At 39.8% G+C, this 17,049-nt stretch overlaps 1 protein-coding gene and 1 pseudogene across 3 annotated transcripts; both read right to left on the bottom strand.

Moving 5' to 3' along the window:
• Positions 1-200: 200 nt before the first annotated feature.
• Positions 201-10,512, bottom strand: LOC112226052 (annotated as a pseudogene).
• Positions 10,513-12,983: 2,471 nt separating this feature from the next.
• il21r.2 (interleukin 21 receptor, tandem duplicate 2) lies at positions 12,984-16,932 on the bottom strand. 3 transcript variants are annotated; one of them, XM_024390259.2, is made up of 9 exons: positions 16,191-16,932; positions 15,994-16,081; positions 15,749-15,881; positions 15,390-15,574; positions 15,124-15,272; positions 14,863-15,034; positions 14,567-14,663; positions 14,389-14,453; positions 12,984-14,266 (listed from the first exon to the last, which is right to left on the bottom strand). In XM_024390259.2, the coding sequence occupies exons 1-9, from the start codon at positions 16,299-16,301 to the stop codon at positions 14,256-14,258; spliced, it is 1,011 nt and encodes a 336-aa protein (XP_024246027.1). In that variant the 5' UTR covers positions 16,302-16,932; the 3' UTR covers positions 12,984-14,255. The 3 variants fall into 3 exon arrangements, with proteins under 3 accessions (XP_024246027.1, XP_024246026.1, XP_024246025.1); XM_024390258.2 differs by having other exon boundaries at positions 14,372-14,453; positions 14,567-14,660; XM_024390257.2 differs by having other exon boundaries at positions 12,986-14,266; positions 14,372-14,453.
• Between the last annotated feature and the right edge of the window lie 117 nt (positions 16,933-17,049).

The following is a 17,049-nucleotide window of genomic DNA, read 5'->3' as shown; positions in this document are numbered from 1 at the left end:
ATAATCAATTGTAGAAATGGGCGGGGTTTATAACTTTGTGGCTAATGAAGCTAGTGATGACCCATCCCCCCACTCCCTGCATCCTTATCATAAGAATATTTTTTGCAGTTGGGACTCCATGACTTCAAAAAAGGTTTGGTCCCAAAATGATGATACTGAGCCTTCACCCAAGCTAAGTATAAATAAACACAGGACGTGTGTCAAAATCCCACATGCTTTTATTACCAAGCCACCTTATATATATATATATGCTGCATTCTTCCAATTAACAATTTGAAACTTGCACACACAAAAATAGGCCCACATCTCTTTATGTAAAAATAACAATGTCACCATCTATAAATAAAATATAGATTACAATGAAAGGTAGTAAAATATTATAATTTACCATTATTAACTAGTTACATTCAATTGATTTACATTTAAATTATGTAAACATGGAGCCAGGTCATTAATCCAAATTATTACCGTATTTGAACTGTTTGGATAGCATGAGGATTAATCAGCAAAGGATAAAACCCTAAAACAAATACAAAATATACATTTTACACTTTACTTGCATCCCACTTTGTACATCACAGCAATGGTCGTTAGAATAGACTAACATAATATCTGTCTAACATTTACAATCAACTTCTCCCAGAAATGAGAACAGTCAAAAAACAGGCTTCAACATCCTCCTCTGCAATTTGGATGAACTGTTCAACCATCATCCATGTCAACTCCTAATTTGTAAAGCAGCACCAGCCTATGTGGTTTGACCAAAGTTTATTCTCTGCTATAGAAGACAAATAGCTTAGGAAAACCAAGGCCACCATGTCAGACATGAGACCATCCAAGCCTAAGAAATCATCAGTTAGAATAGTTGCAATAGCCATTCTACTTTCTTAAATAATAGGTCCTTTCTATACCAGAATGGCTTTAGATCCAGCTGAATGTATCAAATTCTGCATTACAATGGAACATGCCCTGAACCTGCTGCCCTACAAGAAATTAAATGTGTGGAGTAATAGGGAATACGACTTGTAAGCTACATTACAGCTAGGTGTTTTCCATCATTTATGAATTAACGCCTTCATTTTCTGTCTCCTGTCATTACAGGGTAAGACCTGTCTTCAAAAGATAGTGTACCCAACCTACATGCACGAGTTAAAATGCTTGTTATAGATTTTTTGCCACACTTCTTGAATTTTGTTGCACCATTTGTCAGCATTCCCACACGGGTCCATCAGATAGTATGTTCTGTTAGGCTGCAAAGAGGAGGATAGGTCACTGTTACTGATAGTTTTATAAAGTGAGTTTTGTTAGCTAAGGGTGAGCTATTAATTGCAAAAGACTAATTCATTACTGTATGGACAAAGAAGGTCTTGAAGTTCTTGGCCTCTGGGCGCAGTGCGGGGGACCAGGGGATCTCTCCTTTCAAAACCTTGTTAACTGGGTCCACATAGTAAAGGTGTGGTCCCTCAGTCAACAATAGCTGGCGCCGACGTGCAAACAGCCCCTTTAAAAGCAGAGAGCAATTCTCAGACATAAAAAATAAATCCCTTGCCTGTAGGTAAAGTCAGTAAGTATGGTTCAAGATGCCCCAAATTGATTCCTGGTAGCAATTGCAAACAACTGCCAGAGGAGGGAAGTATGTTGCTTTAGGGTTGGAAGAGTACAGTATCAAGACATTCACTCCTCCCCTTCAAACTGAAAAATAGAACATTACTGTAAAGTAATTCAGGAATACATAAATCCTTACCTTCCTTTTGTCCACTGGTCCCATCTTGAGGATCAAATTATTCTCCACAAACTGATTCCTTAATAGATCAAAAAAAGTGAATTCCCCAAATCTTTCTTGATACAGTTCACACAGTATATCATATTATTGTTGGCATTGTATTGTCTTTAGGTAAAGTGCTTCATGTTGACAAGATATCACAGGTAGAATTGTGTAAATATTGTAAGTAAACATAGGAATCCCAACATACGAGCATGAGATCATCAACTACAGTATGTATCAATATTATGGTGAGATAATATTGACAGTCTTCTGACACTCTTTCCACAAAAACATGTTTTGCTCACGAGAACATCGCTGCAGGCCTACCAGGGGTTTCTGCTTGTCTGCTTCTCAAGCAGTAGCCGCTTCACCTCAGTGGAAAACTGCAGATCCAGCTCAAAAGAGTTGTTGTCCAGGTCATGAATGTATTGCTCGATGTTGCTGTTGGGCCTTTGTGCAGGGTTGGGGATGGGACTGGGGTTGGCCACAAACAGTGGTTGAAAGGAGCGGGAATGGACAACCTGCATGTTGCTGAACTGGCTGAGGAGGTCATCATACTGTGGATGGAACCACATCATGATCAGGGTGTTTTCAGTACAGATTACAAAACAAGGACATGCTAATTTGACATATTGGGGAAACAATATGTCAACAAGGATTTGTGTTAACCTTTAATTATATATGTCAAGAGGGAAAAACCTACGTTTCCATAATAGTCCTCATCATCCTCAGCCATAGCTGGCAGGTAGGGGGTGAGTTTGGGGGGTGTCTGTAGGTGAAGGTTCTCCCATGTGACAGCCTTAAAGAAAAAATGGGCTCTGAGAGGGTTGTACCCACCCATCTCCTCACAACCTAATCGGTTGGAGGGATCCAAGCACTAACACAAAAATAAAGCAATGCTTAGTTAATAATGACACTCATTGGGTCATAGTATGGAACTGAGGAACAACATCTGAATGTATTTGAATAATTCCTATGATTAGACTCACTAGAAGATGTTCCACTAGATCCTTCGCATTAGGAAAGAATTTATCAGGAAATTCATACTCCAGTTTAATAATCTTCTGGAATTTCAGGTAGTCATTCCTGGTGAGCAAATACTACAATCAACCACATGGACAGACAGAAGATCATATGAGAGTGCAAGGCACATGTTAGAACTTGTGTCATATTGATGTCTTCTTTGGGGCTTGATTGCCTGGAAGTGGAAGACGCATACAGTATACACAACTGTCACTGTACTTGCCTTTGAAAGGGCTTTGAGGTAAATGTGTTGGTTTATAGTTGAACCATGAAGCTGCTGCCATGTGAGAGAGTGACTGGGGTTTCTTCAAGCCTCCAGGCACTCAATACACAAACAAGTCAAACACCACAGCCATAACTTCCTGTTATTTCACACAGTGTTTTTAGACTGTGATAACAAATAGACTACATCGTTTACCAAATCAAAGTGCGCCTCTGCAAAGCCCCTGACAATGACGCTTCTCAAATATGTTACCTGAATATTCAAAAAGGAAAATATTAATGTATGATACGCAACTTACCCGGCTCTAAATGGAGGTAATCCTGCTACCAACTGGTAGATGATACAGCCTAAACCCCAAAGGTCAGAGCTAAAACACATCAGAAAACATGACAGATTCAGTTAACTTTTTTCAGTTTTGGGTTTTATCATAGTGATGTAAAAATTGCCTTGTTCCCAGCTGCATAAAGCATGGCAAGCGAGGATACACTAACAGATGACCTTTGAATATTGGATTCAAATCAGGGTACTGAATGAATTCAAGTCAAACTACCTTTTGCAGGCAGATTTCTGAGTCAGTAGTTCTGGAGAAACATACTCAGCTGTTCCAACAAAGGAGTTTGCTCTGTCTGCAGAAGAAAACAATCATATGAATTAGATGTATGTACAAATTATTCACATGACACATTTGGTACAGTCACTTGTGCTTAAAATGACATTAATGACTCATACCTATTAATAAAATTATATTCCGAGCACTGTATAACTAGCAATTTGCTATAATTTGCTTCCATATCTATGAAGTCCACATAGAGACCCTTGTGCATGTGCCTATAAATAACAAAAACACTTTTCTGTTAGCCTTTAGAGAGGTATAGATAGATAAGTTAACCACAATACGATAAGGCGATAAGGGGTAAACAAACCAATGTACCGTACTTAGTCTATCAACAAACTGGAGGAAAATTACACAAAGACAAAGCAATATGTGTTAAATTACTTTGTGTACCATCTGATGAGAGTTGTTTTGCAGTTCCAAAGTCTGTTATTTGAATGTGCATGTCCTCATTCAGTAAAATATTCTCTGGTTTGAGGTCCCTGTAAAGAAAAAGCCACACCATTTAAAACCTTAAAATAAAATTCATATCATGACATTTTAACAAACCTAACGCAGTGGTAAATCTAAGCACTGGCGATAGCACTGTAGGTTCAGGGGTGTGTCAGAAATATTTTTGCCATTTTCACAGCCGGAATTATGACTACAATAGCTGGCAGTGGCGCAAAAGCCTGGGTTTTGATGAATGAACAAGTTGTAGGTGTGAAGAGGGCTTGGCCACTCACCGGCCAATCAATGCGTTCCATGGCTTAATACTGCATGTGTTTGTCTCAAGTTCTGTTTGTTATTGACAGTCTTTGCATTGTCATCACTTCCAATTCGGCTGGAGGCACAGAATATTATTTTGTCCTGGTCCATTTTGGATTGATACTAAAGTTTATTAAATAGCATAGGCTACAGTAACAAGTTTGCTCAATAGCCTATGTTTGGAGAGTTGGAAGTCAACATTGTTGTAATTGGCTTCAATGAGCGTAGCCTAGCCTTATATGTCTTTATGTGTCAAACTTTTCCTAAAAAAATAAAAATACGGTAAATTGTATTGTATGTGTGAGGCACATCCTCAATAAGCGAAATATAGCTTAGGCCTACCGTTGATCCTGCATTATAGGACTGAATAATTTAAATATGTTTGGAGGAGTGCGTCTGAGAGATGAGAGGCGCTTTTTGGAGCTGGAACAAGTGAAATGAAGTATGCAGGTAGGCATATGTGTGTATGTTTTAGGATGTGCAGTATATTTTCAATTCAAGTGTCTTCACCCATAGCATTTGCACGTCTATACAAAATACTAGGCTCCTGTCGATTGTATCGTTACCTATGTGCTTGGCAGATTTTCAAAAATGTTTATATACACTGCTCAAAAAAATAAAGGGAACACTTAAACAACACTATGTAACTCCAAGTCAATCACACTTCTGTGAAATCAAACTGTCCACTTAGGAAGCAACACTGATTGACAATAAATTGCACATGCTGTTGTGCAAATGGAATAGACAGCAGGTGGAAATTATAGGCAATTAGCAAGACACCCCCAATAAAGGAGTGGTTCTGCAGGTGGTGACTTCAGACCACTTCTCAGTTCCTATGCTTCCTGGCTGATGTTTTGGTCACTTTTGAATGCTGGCGGTGTTTTCATTCTAGTGGTAGCATGAGACGGAGTCTACAACCCACACAAGTGGCTCAGGTAGTGTAGCTCATCCAGGATGGCACATCAATGCGAGCTGTGGCAAGAAGGTTTGCTGTGTCTGTCAGCGTAGTGTCCAGAGCATGGAGGCGCTACCAGGAGACAGGCCAGTACATCAGGAGACGGGGAGGAGGCCGTAGGAGGGCAACAACCCAGCAGCAAGACCGCTACCTCCGCCTTTGTGCAAGGAGGGCAGGAGGAGCACTGCCAGAGCCCTGCAAAATGACCTCCAGCAGGCCACAAATGTGTATGTGTCTGCTCAAATGGTCAGAAACAGACTCCATGAGGGTGGTATGAGGGCCCGACGTCCACAGGTGAGGGTTGTGCTTACAGCCCAACACCGTGCAGGACGTTTGGCATTTGCCAGAGAACACCAAGATTGGCAAATTCGCCACTGGTGCCCTGTGCTCTTCACAGATGAAAGCAGGTTCACACAGAGCACATGTGACAGACGTGACAGAGTCTGGAGACACCGTGTAGAACGTTCTGCTGCCTACAACATCTTCCAGCATGACCGGTTTGGCGGTGGGTCAGTCATGGTGTGGAGTGCCATTTCTTTGGGGGGCCGCACAGCCCTCCATGTGCTCGCCAGAGGTAGCCTGACTGCCATTAGGTACCGAGATGAGATCCTCAGACCCCTTGTGAGACCATATGCTGGTGCGGTTGGCCCTGGGTTCCTCCTAATGCAAGACAATGCTAGACCTCATGTGGCTGGAGTGTGTCAGCAGTTCCTGCAAGAGGAAGGCATTGATGCTATGGACTGGCCCGCATGTTCCCCAGACCTGAATCCAATTGAGCACATCTGGGACATCATGTCTCGCTCCATCCACCAATGCCACGTTGCACCACAGACTGTCCAGGAGTTGGCGGATGCTTTAGTCCAGGTCTGGGAGGAGATCCCTCAGGAGACCATCCGCCACCTCATTAGGAGCATACCCATGCGTTGTACGGAGGTCATACAGGCACGTGGAGGCCACACACACTACTGAGCCTCATTTGGACTTGTTTTAAGGACATTACATCAAAGTTGGCTCAGCCTGTAGTGTTGTTTTCCATTTTAATTTTGAGTGTGACTCCAAATCCAGACCTCCATGGGTTGATACATTTGATTTCCATTGATAATTTTTGTGTGATTTTGTTGTCAGCACATTCAACTATGTAAAGAAAAAAGTATTTAATAAGAATATTTCATTCATTCAGATCTAGGATGTGTTATTTTAGTGTTCCCTTTATTTTTTTGAGCAGTGTAGTATGCAAGTATGTGTATTGTGAATAATGAAAAAGCAGAGGGCAAAAACCTCCAAAATGTTTACTCAGCGCAAGCAAGCTGATATTAGACAGGCAAATTGCCGAACCTGGCATTAGGTCTGGAAAATGCCAGTGTGCCAGTTTTTACATGACAAAATTGCAAACTAACGTGCGTTTGACACTTGCACCTCCTTAGCGGCAGCCGGAAATAGAGCCCACAATTTCTAATCAAGGAACATTATAAAAATTCCATGAAAAATTATTCAAAGATACAAAAATATCAAATCAATTCATGTTTGTCAAACTTAATAATACATTGTGAAATTGGTCTTACCTGTGAATTATGCCTTTAGAATGCAAATACTGTAATGCACATACTATTTCAGCAGAGTAGAATCTAGTGCACGTCTCATCGAAGGAGCCTATTTTGCGAATGTATTTCAGTAATTCCCCATTTCTTGCATAGCTTATGCCAAAATCTAACAGGAGGCAGTTAAGGATAATGGTACTAAGATCACAAAATAGATGAGACCAGAAGTCTTAAAGTAGCCCATGTTATGATTATTTCAAAGGATACACAACCTTTTCACATCTTGAAATGTGAAGTAGAGCTTGACGATAAATGGATGGTCTAAGCTTGACATGATATCCCTCTCTCGCGTCACGCAATGTGCCTTGTTCTCCTTCCGGATGTGCATCTTCTCCAGAATCTTCACTGAAACACAATTCAAACCGATATGCTTCACTCTGTGTTTATGACTGAATCAAATTCCAGTTTCCTCACTTCAAAGAGCATTATTGTTCAGCAAAAATGCATTTAAGTTATAAGCAGAATCCAGGACAGTCACTTGAACGCCACTTGAGGATCATCAGCCTCATGCAACAAGAGAAAACATATTTGTAGTGTCTTACTAGCATATTCCTTCCCTGTGGCCTGTTCTCTTGCCAGCACAACCTGAAACAAGTTTGCAATCAACAAAGATTTGTTTTTTAACAATCCAACCCTTTAACAACAATAGAAAATAAAAAGTAATTCATATGACTGAAACTGTAATCTGTAAGTCCCCCACACAAAATACAACACCATAGAAGATTATGAGGACTTACTGTTGAATAGGAGCCTTCTCCTAGAATTCGACCAAATTTGAAGTCCTCTGGCTGCTTTACAAGCTTTGGGGAGGCTTGAGGGCCCTCCATTCTTAGATGGAGGAACAAACTGGAGTCCAGGTGATTCTTACCATAGAAGGAGGGGAGGAACACAGGATGATGCTGGACAGAATAGGAACGGCATCATACCTTAAAGGATGTGCAGAAACAGAAAAACAAGTCACATAACAAAAAAGGAAGCTACACCACACTTTCCCTCCCCTCTCTCTCTCACACACACACACACAAGAAAACCACCATACAGCAAGTAACCCACAGCTGATAAACTAGCGTGCTGCTTCCGCACAGGGAGGGTTCTTGTTTTTTTTTTCTTCACACATGACTACAGGTGTTGTTCCAATTCCTTATAAATACCATTTCATTATTCAAGTAAGACTCCAAGAGAGAAAGGGTCTTTACTATCTGAGATATCTACTGCAGCCCTCATCCTCCACATACAACACATCCCTGGGTCGCTCCCCTTTTCAGTTCGCTGCAGCTAGCAACTGGAACGAGCTGCAACAAACACTAAAACTGGACCGTTTTATCTCCATCTCTTCATTCAAAGCCCTAGTCATGGACACTCTTACTGACAGATGTGGCTGCTTTGCGTGATGTATTGTTAGCTCTACCTTCTTCCCCTTTGTGCTGTTGTCTGTGCCCAAGAGTGTTTGTACTCTGTTTTGTGCTGCTACCATATTGTGCTGCTGCCATGTTGTGTTGCTACCACATTGTTGTCATGTTATGTTGCTACCATGCTGTGTTGTCATGTGTTGCTGCCATGCTTTTTTAAACATTTTATATTTAACCTTTATTTAACTAGGCAAGTCAGTTAAGAACAAATTCTTATTTACAATGACGGCCAACACGGCCACACCCAAACAACGCTGGGCCAATTGTGCGCCACCCTATGGGCCTCCCAATCACAGCAAGTTGTGATACAGCCTGGAATCGAACCAGGGTGTCTGTAGTGATGCCTCAAGCACTAACTTAGACAGTACCTTAGACCGCTGCGCCACTTGAGAGCCCGGTTATTTGTGGAAATAACACATATGGAATCATGTAGTAACCAAAATAAGTGTTAAACAAATTAAAATATATTTTAGATTCTTCAAAGTAGCCACCATTTGCCTTGATGACAGCTTTGCACACACTTGACATTCTCTCAACCAGCTTCATGAGGTAGTCACCTGGAATGCATTTCAATTAACAGCTGTGGCTTGTTAATTTGTGGAATTTCTTTCCTTCATGGTCGAATTGCTGCAAAAAAAAAAACTACTGAAGGACATCAATAAGAAAAAGAGACTTGCTTGGTCCAAGAAACCCAAGCAGTAGACATTAGACCGGTGGAAATCTGTCCTTTGGTCTGATGAGTCCAAATTTGAGATTTTTGGCTCCAACTGCAGTGTCTTTGTGAGATGCAGAGTAGGTGAATGGATGACCTCCACATGTGTGGTTCCCATTGCGGAGCATGGAGGAGGAAGTGTGATGGTGCTTTGCTGGTGACACTGTCAGTGATTTATTTAGAATTCAATGTACACTTAACCAGCATGGCTACCACAGCATTCTGCAGCGATATGCCATCCCATCTGGTTTGCGCTTAATGGGACTATCATTTGTTTTTAAACAGGACAATGACCCAACACACCTACAGGATTTGCAAGGGCTATATGACCAAGAAGGAGAGTGATGGAGTGCTGCATCAGATGACCTGGCCTCCACAATCATCCGACGTCAACCAAAATGAGATGGTTTGGGATGAGTTGGACCACAGAGTGAATGAAAAGCAGAAAACAAGTGCTCGGCATATGTGGGGACTCCTTCAAGATTGTTGGAAAAGTATTCAAGGTGAAGCTGGTTGAGAGAACGCCATGCATGTGCAAAGCTGTCATCAAGGCAAAGGGTGGCTTCTTTGAAGAATCTCAAATATTATATTTATATACACTTTTTTGGTTACTACATGATTCCTTATGTGTTATTTCATAGTTTTGATATCTTCACTATTATTCTACAATGTAGAAAATAGTAAACATAAAGAAAAACCCTTGAAAGAGTAGGTGTGTCCAAACTTTTGACTGGTACTGTATATTTGAATAAAACATAATAATTTCAATGTTTGGGCTTTTTGCGGTACATTTTTAGTCTACAAATGATCACATAACAATAATACATTACTGAAAATAAACTCTTTAATCCCACGCTCAGCCCATCCCACCTATCACCATAGACCACTCTCGTTTGGTTTCCATGTGCCATATATTTTTCAATTGTGCTGTGATATTTTACATACATTTTGTACCTTTCTAATCATATAGTATCCACAGATTGTGAGCCAAAGGTGAAAACCTTTCCTACAAGTATTATTATATTATTTATTGACTGACTGGATAAATCAATCAATTGTGCGCCAGTTTTAACATGACGAAATTGCAAACAAACACTTACTAACATGCTTTTGACACTTGCAACTCCTTAGCGCCAGCTGAAAATAGAGCCCACAATTTCTGAACAAGGAACATAAAACTTCAATTAAAAGTTATTCAAAGATCAAAAAATATCAAAGAAATTAATGTTCATGTCAAACTTCATAATACATAGTGAAATTGGTCTTACCTGTGAATTATACCTTTAGAATGCAAATACTGTAATGCACATACTATTTCAGCAGAGTAGAACCTAGTGCACAAATTATTTGTACTTATTTTCCAGCCCCCTGACCATCCACTCAAGAAAAAAAACAGAAACAGCCTGTGACTGAATCTAGTTGATAATCCCTGATGTAGGGTACTTTCCACTCCAGACACCTGCCACGGAAGGCAGTGCTCCAACAACACCATGACAAAACTATAAACCACAGAAACCAGAAGGGTATGTCCCTTTGCACATAGAAATGTACAATTTAGAAGAAAACAGCTCTTACAGTAAAAACAAAAAAGCTAATAATTAACTGGGACAATCAAAGCCATCTGTCCTAGAGACAGGAAATCATAGCCTAGTCTAACCTCCAAAGCAGTGAACAAGCCAATAAAAGTAAATGGCCTGTGTTCTTGGAAACTTAAATAACTGGTCATAAATCTGTATTTTTAAACAACATTATTTTATGAACAGATTAAGATCATTGTGGTTTCCTGTTGTGACACGTCTTGCCTTGGTGAGAAAGAGAGCTTCCTTAAATGTTTGTGTTCAAGCTTATCCATAATAGAGCCCCACAGTGGAGGTGTCATAATACCCATAAACCTAGCGGTCAAACAGGGAAATGGTTAGAATAGTTTTTCTACCATTCATTTTTCCCATAAGGGATTTTAGAAAAACTTAAAATAAGGGCTGTGTTTCGTGTAGGCTTACCCCGGCGTGATGTTTTGATAACCATGTCAATTTCTCTCCGACAAGGTGACTTTTATCAATATATACACTACCGTTCAAAAGTTTGGGGTCACTTAGAAATGTCCTTGTTTTTGAAAATTGTCCATTAAAATAACATCAAATTGATCAGAAATACAGTGTAGACATAGTTAATGATGTAAATGACTATTGTAGCTGGAAATGGCAGATTTTTTATGGAATATCTACATAGGCCCATTATATTCGGCTCTATTTACTCTCAGATTCAAAAATGCTAATTAGCAGCAAAGTAGACATGCAAAACTACAAAACCATGAAAGGTCCTACACGCCATCTCTAGCTGACACCTTTGCTAACAGGCCAATTTAAAACTTGCACAAGACAGTTCACAGAATTGTCCATTAAAGAAATGTAGCCAATTGATTCATTACTACATTTAATTAACATTAGATAGGTAATCCAGAGATTCTTAACTCTGCCTCGATTCGGCAGTCTCGTCCAGATCATCATGGCATTTGTAGTTCTTTATGATAGCCACATTGGCAGCTAATTAGCATTTCAATTTTTTTTTTTTTTTTTTTTTTTTGGGGGGGGTTAATCCAGGTGAATATATTGATAAAAGTCACCTTGTCATAGACCTAGAGAGATCGAAACGGTTATCAAAACATCACACCAGGGTAAGCCTACACGAAACAAAGCCCTTATTTTAAGTGTTTCTAAAATTCCCTATGAATGGTGGAAAAACAATTGAAACCATTTCCCTGTTTGACCGCTAGGTATGATGACTGTGGTACTCTATGGCCCTATAATATTACAGCTCTCAGGAGGACTGTAGCCTTCTGTTTCTGTGTGGGTAATCGGTCTCCATCAGGGAACTATATTCAGTAGCAGGCCGTTTTCTTTCTTGTGCGGATGGTCAGGGGGCCGAGACATAATTACAAACAATTCGCAGACTAAAACTGACCGCAAGAAGCCCAAACAGATATATTTGACTAAAACATAATAATTTCAAACCTTGCTGACATTTATATATGATCAAATACAGTATATCTCACTATTATGCATGGGAATACTTTGGAACAGATTTCCTAAATTAAAATAACTTGGACCTGATTTACTTTTGTTTGAAAGGTATTTTATGTCTAACATAAAAAGGGGGTGGGGGGTAAAAAGGGGTGGGGGGGGGGGGGGCAAATAAAATCAAATGCGGGCCAGGGGGCCGCCAGTTGGGGAACCCTGGCCTACATCCTCTGACCTTTATGGCACAGGTCGGTGGTAATACCGTAGCAGATAACCAAAACCAACATCATTGCTATGTTAAATGAGCAATCCTTCTAGATGTAATATTACAGTAATGTTAAGAGATGGCTGCAGAAGTATAGGCCTAGCCAGATTTAGCCGACTAAACTCAACGATTTACGATCTATTTGAGCTCCGACTAGCGTTAGCGTGGCAGACTGCAGCTCCGACGTCACATAAAATAACGTTTTTTGTGTTTTGTTTTTTTAAACTACGGATTTCAGCACCCAAAGAATAGTCCGCATTTACACAGGACAATGTCATTTGTAAATGCGGACTATTCTTTGGGTGCTGAAATCCGTAATATTTAAAAACAAAAAGTTTAGTCGGCTAGTGCTGCCACAGTTTCAAAAGTGTTGGTCAGTCAATACATTTCTCAAATTTGAGAAGACATCTGCACACACGGATGTGCTAAGGTAGCAATATAGCTGACGTTAGCCAGTACCAGTGCTAGCTGCTGACTGTTAGACCCAACACCGAACATGAAAGTGAATCTTACCCGCACACTCTAAACTGCCTAGCTAACGTTAGTAGTTTAAGGTCACTATTGCCTGACTTTCACCATTCCCACACTCAACTGACAGTTAATGCAACACAGGCAGATACTCACTATCTGGCCAGTGGTTGCTTGCTGACATGGATGGAAGTCCTAAAGCAAGCTAGCTGCATACTGGGTTCATTTCCCGAAACATGACGTCATATCACAACAAAACATTTTACTCTCGTTCATTTTGTAGCACGCGCACATGTTTTGAAATTGCACCAAGAATGAAAGATGAAGCAAGTTGAAGACCATTGGTTGGCTATACATATATATTGTTGCAATGGTCTTTACTGATAACTATAACTACTCATCTACTTTTTTGCGAAATAGAAAACGATACATATAAACCATACCAATGTATTATTGTATTTACAATAGCGAACAAGACAAATTAAAGGACATAGTAATTACAGGATTATCAAACTACTTTCAAAATATTACATAGAGCTCAAATTGTTATCCAAGAAACTGCACCTCGCCAATTTCTCCTCTAAGTGTTGAGTCGCAGCATCCTCTGGTGGTTAACTCACATACTGAAGGATCAATGGCTCTAGTGCCATCAGTGCGGACAAATTATGAAATGAACTGGTCCAAAGTAGCTATTTACACAATTGATACAGTAATAAAAAAATGTACAATATTTCAAACGGACAAAACACATTTCATTACAGTATAGTACACAATTCTACTTCAGAATTACAAAAAAGAAACTGCAAATGATCATAAGTCAACATTATGTAATTTAGGAAATTGTAAAGACTATGACACCCCTTGCTCAGTACATTATCAAAACCCAAGAAGTAGGCCGTCTGTGTCCTATTGGCATATGATGTAACATTTGGTAACTTCACTCAGTGGCACAGGTTTCCTCCTTACCTGGTCCCTCTATGCAATAACTATTCAAGGGATGAGTAGAGACCTCTTTGGACACACCAGTGGGGATAAAACCTTTAGAGGTTTCGTGTAGGATATAGTAATCAGTACAGATGCATTCTGGCTCACTAGATACAGGACTATTAGGCAAGCTGCTCTCAGGGCTGAGTGTTAAGTCCTCGCATCCAGAGTCCCCCTCACAGGCGACCGAAGGGTCCTGAGAGAAAGAGGTGCCCTTCCCTCCAAACTGGAGTTCTAGGGGAGAGCAGGGCAGCTGGGTGTAAGGAATGTCCCCTGGACCATTTCCATTTGGACTGTTACTGCAGACCCAGTCCATCACTGAGGGACCAACATAGGGAGTGTGAACTTGTGCTAGGGGATATGGTGTTGTAGCTGAACAGTCCTGGTCCTCTACTATAGGTTTGGCCTCAATAATCAAATTATCGATGGTCAGGAGCTCTTCTGTTTTGTATGTTTGTATCAGATTGCACTCTGACTCAAGCCAGTCCTACAGAGAAAAAATGATTAAGATATAAACTGTATCCCAGGGACCATTTTGAAGGTGTTATGAGGACCACTTTGGGAAAATAATAAATTAATTAGTAGACTTTACCTGGAAATGTTTGTTACCTTTGTAGCGAGGTTTGAAAAAAGGGGCTGGGCTTGGCACATCATAGAAAGCTTTTATCTTCATTCTATGACACAAATGATTGCAAATGATTTGTGTTCGTTTGCTTCCAAATCAGTCTCGCTCTCTCATGACACAATTTTTAAGTATTTGTATGGGTTTCTGAAGAAGACCAGTTACCTTGTCGTGGGGTTGTAAAATACAAACAACAGAACTCCAGCAATCACACAAACTGGAAATACAAACTTGCTGAGGACAAGGACTATAGTTGGTTCTGCTGAAGGAGAAAATTAGTATATGCATCAATGGCTGTGTTTAGACAAGCAGCCCAATTCTGATATTTTTATCACTAATTGGTCTGTCTAAACACAGCCTAAATGGTTTGCCATAGCATATTTTGGGACAATAACAAAGAGGCGATAGGTAAGAGTGGTATATGATTGAACTAGTTTGTCTCCAAAGCAGATCTCTCTCACCTTCCTTTGCATTAGTCCTCAATTGCACCAATGCACTCCACGGACTCCACTGTCCTGTATATCCAGAGGACTCATATAGCCCGGATCTCACTTTCAGAACATATGTGGTATCTGGCTCAAGTCTAGATGCATCAATTAAAATAGATTTGTTTTGAGGGGACACAGAAAACCCCTGAGAAAAAAATCCAGGAAACAATTTAGCAAACAACCATTGACTTTAACAATTGAAGCATGAATTTGATTAAGATGCTCTTTATTTACCTCGCTCTTATCGCCATGGTATTTGTAGAAGAAGAGTTGGTAAGGGAACTCTGTTAGATATGGATGGTGTTCATATCCACTTTGCCAAGTGCATTTGTAACCCTCTGAAGTCCACTGGACAGCGAGATGACTTGGAGCTGTTGGTTGAACTGATGACAGAGTCAGTCATTACACATATTTTGTCAGCTATATTTTGCACAAATCATAATTATTTCATGCCATATTTCATGAATTGCAAATCAATATAATCTTCACAGGGAACTTACTATTTTTGAATGGTTCAAAGCCTGTCACGTTTGATTGGCAGTCAATGTTATAACAAAGCTGTACATCGAAACAGTCCATTTCATTAAATGAAGAGCCGTGGTACGTTACATTCTTATCAAAATCGGCCACAAATGTGCAACCATAACTGTCCCCCATCTTCACCAGTGGACATTTGAATGTAATCCTGTGGAAAAATGTTAATAATTTGTGTGATTCAAATGATATTGGAAATGATTTATCCTCTGCATATTTTTTTTTCCCATTTAATGTTGTCTATTCATCTCTCAACTTCATGCAATGGACAGAACCAAGAGATTTATACCATAAGAATCCATCATCTGCACACAATAAGGCTCACCCAACTCCTCCAGACCAGGTAAAATTCAACCAGTAGTGGGTATTGTTGACACCTGCAGGCTCATCAGTGATGCTCAAAGTACAGGTAATTGTAAACCAATAATCAGATACACAGGTGAGTCGATCTGTCATTTCTGTGAAGAAACACACCCTTTTATCACACCCCATGTCACCTATGTTATGATCTTTTACCCCTGGACATGAACATGAACAAAAAGAACAGTACAATGGACTATTGTACAGTACCTCCAGAAGAGCAGCACACTGATAGTTGGATGATGTTCCAAACTGCACAAAGTGCAAGTAGAAGCTTCATCTTAGCATGAGTGTAGGGCTAAACCAGGAAAAACATGTATAAGTCATGTATAATGTGCAAATTATGCATTTTATCGTAATGTGGAAAGTACACAATGGAAAACATTTCGGAGAAAGGTCCATACTACCTTGTGCATGGGTCTTGTGGATAGGGCATCTCTCAGAGAGAATGAATGAGTGAAGTCAAGCATCATAATGCTATAAAAACACGATGAGAGGAAGTCAGGTCCTGTCATCATATGAAAGCTGTTCACTTCTCCACGCCTTCTTCAATGCCTCTCTGTGACAGAGTTGATTACTATCTAATTGCTCAAATTAACCCATCGTAATATTTTTTTATGAACATATCTCTAAGATTTTCTATTTCACATTACACACTTGTAATTTAAAAAAAAGGTGATATGTTGGTGTACAAGTCATATTTAAGCATCATGAATATAATTAACTAAGCTATAGTTTATTATAATATTCCTGAAATTCATATAAAATATGTTATAGTGCAATCAAATCAATCTGTTTCACATTTCTCAAAGATTGTTAACGGAAACTAGACAGTGGTTTAACTCATTGTGATAACAGTGCAACGGCAATATCTAGATTATAGAATTTGATACCTAGTGGAGAGTCAATTTATCAGATGTAGCCTACCGCTGCAAGCTTTTAGTTCACAGTCACAAGTAGCTATAATTTCTTATCAGCCAATGAGAATGGTAAAGAGAAATGACAGAACTGCATTAAAGCAGACCTAAATCTGTGTTCTGATGCATTTATGCATCGTACAGAAAAAGGAGACTAATATCTGAATGCTGGAATGCTCCCATAACTTAATAATATTGTTTTGACCCCTATGGGACATTATCATGCATATGAGAAAAAATGTGTACTTTAAATGGGCAATCATTAGTTGAAACAATAACAAAGTGGCCACCAGCCTCTGTTTTGGTAATACCTGAGGGATGGGCCTGGAGACATGTAACCACTCATAAA

Source organism: Oncorhynchus tshawytscha, linkage group LG09 (assembly GCF_018296145.1).
Source record: "Oncorhynchus tshawytscha isolate Ot180627B linkage group LG09, Otsh_v2.0, whole genome shotgun sequence".
NCBI classification, from domain to species: Eukaryota; Metazoa; Chordata; class Actinopteri; order Salmoniformes; family Salmonidae; genus Oncorhynchus; species Oncorhynchus tshawytscha.
Note: the sequence above shows the minus strand (reverse complement) of the source record. Positions and strands in the feature narration are given on the sequence as shown.

Bases quoted from the DNA above. Each gene is read 5' to 3' on its own strand.
- il21r.2 (XM_024390257.2), bottom strand. From the start codon at position 16,301: ATGATGACAGGACCTGACTTCCTCTCATCGTGTTTTTATAGCATTATG. The intron at 16,082-16,190 runs GTAGTATGGACC...TTCCTGGTTTAG, and splicing joins CCACAAGACCCATGCACAAG to CCCTACACTCATGCTAAGAT. The intron at 15,035-15,123 runs GTAAATAAAGAG...TTTTTTTCTCAG, and splicing joins ACCATGGCGATAAGAGCGAG to GGGTTTTCTGTGTCCCCTCA.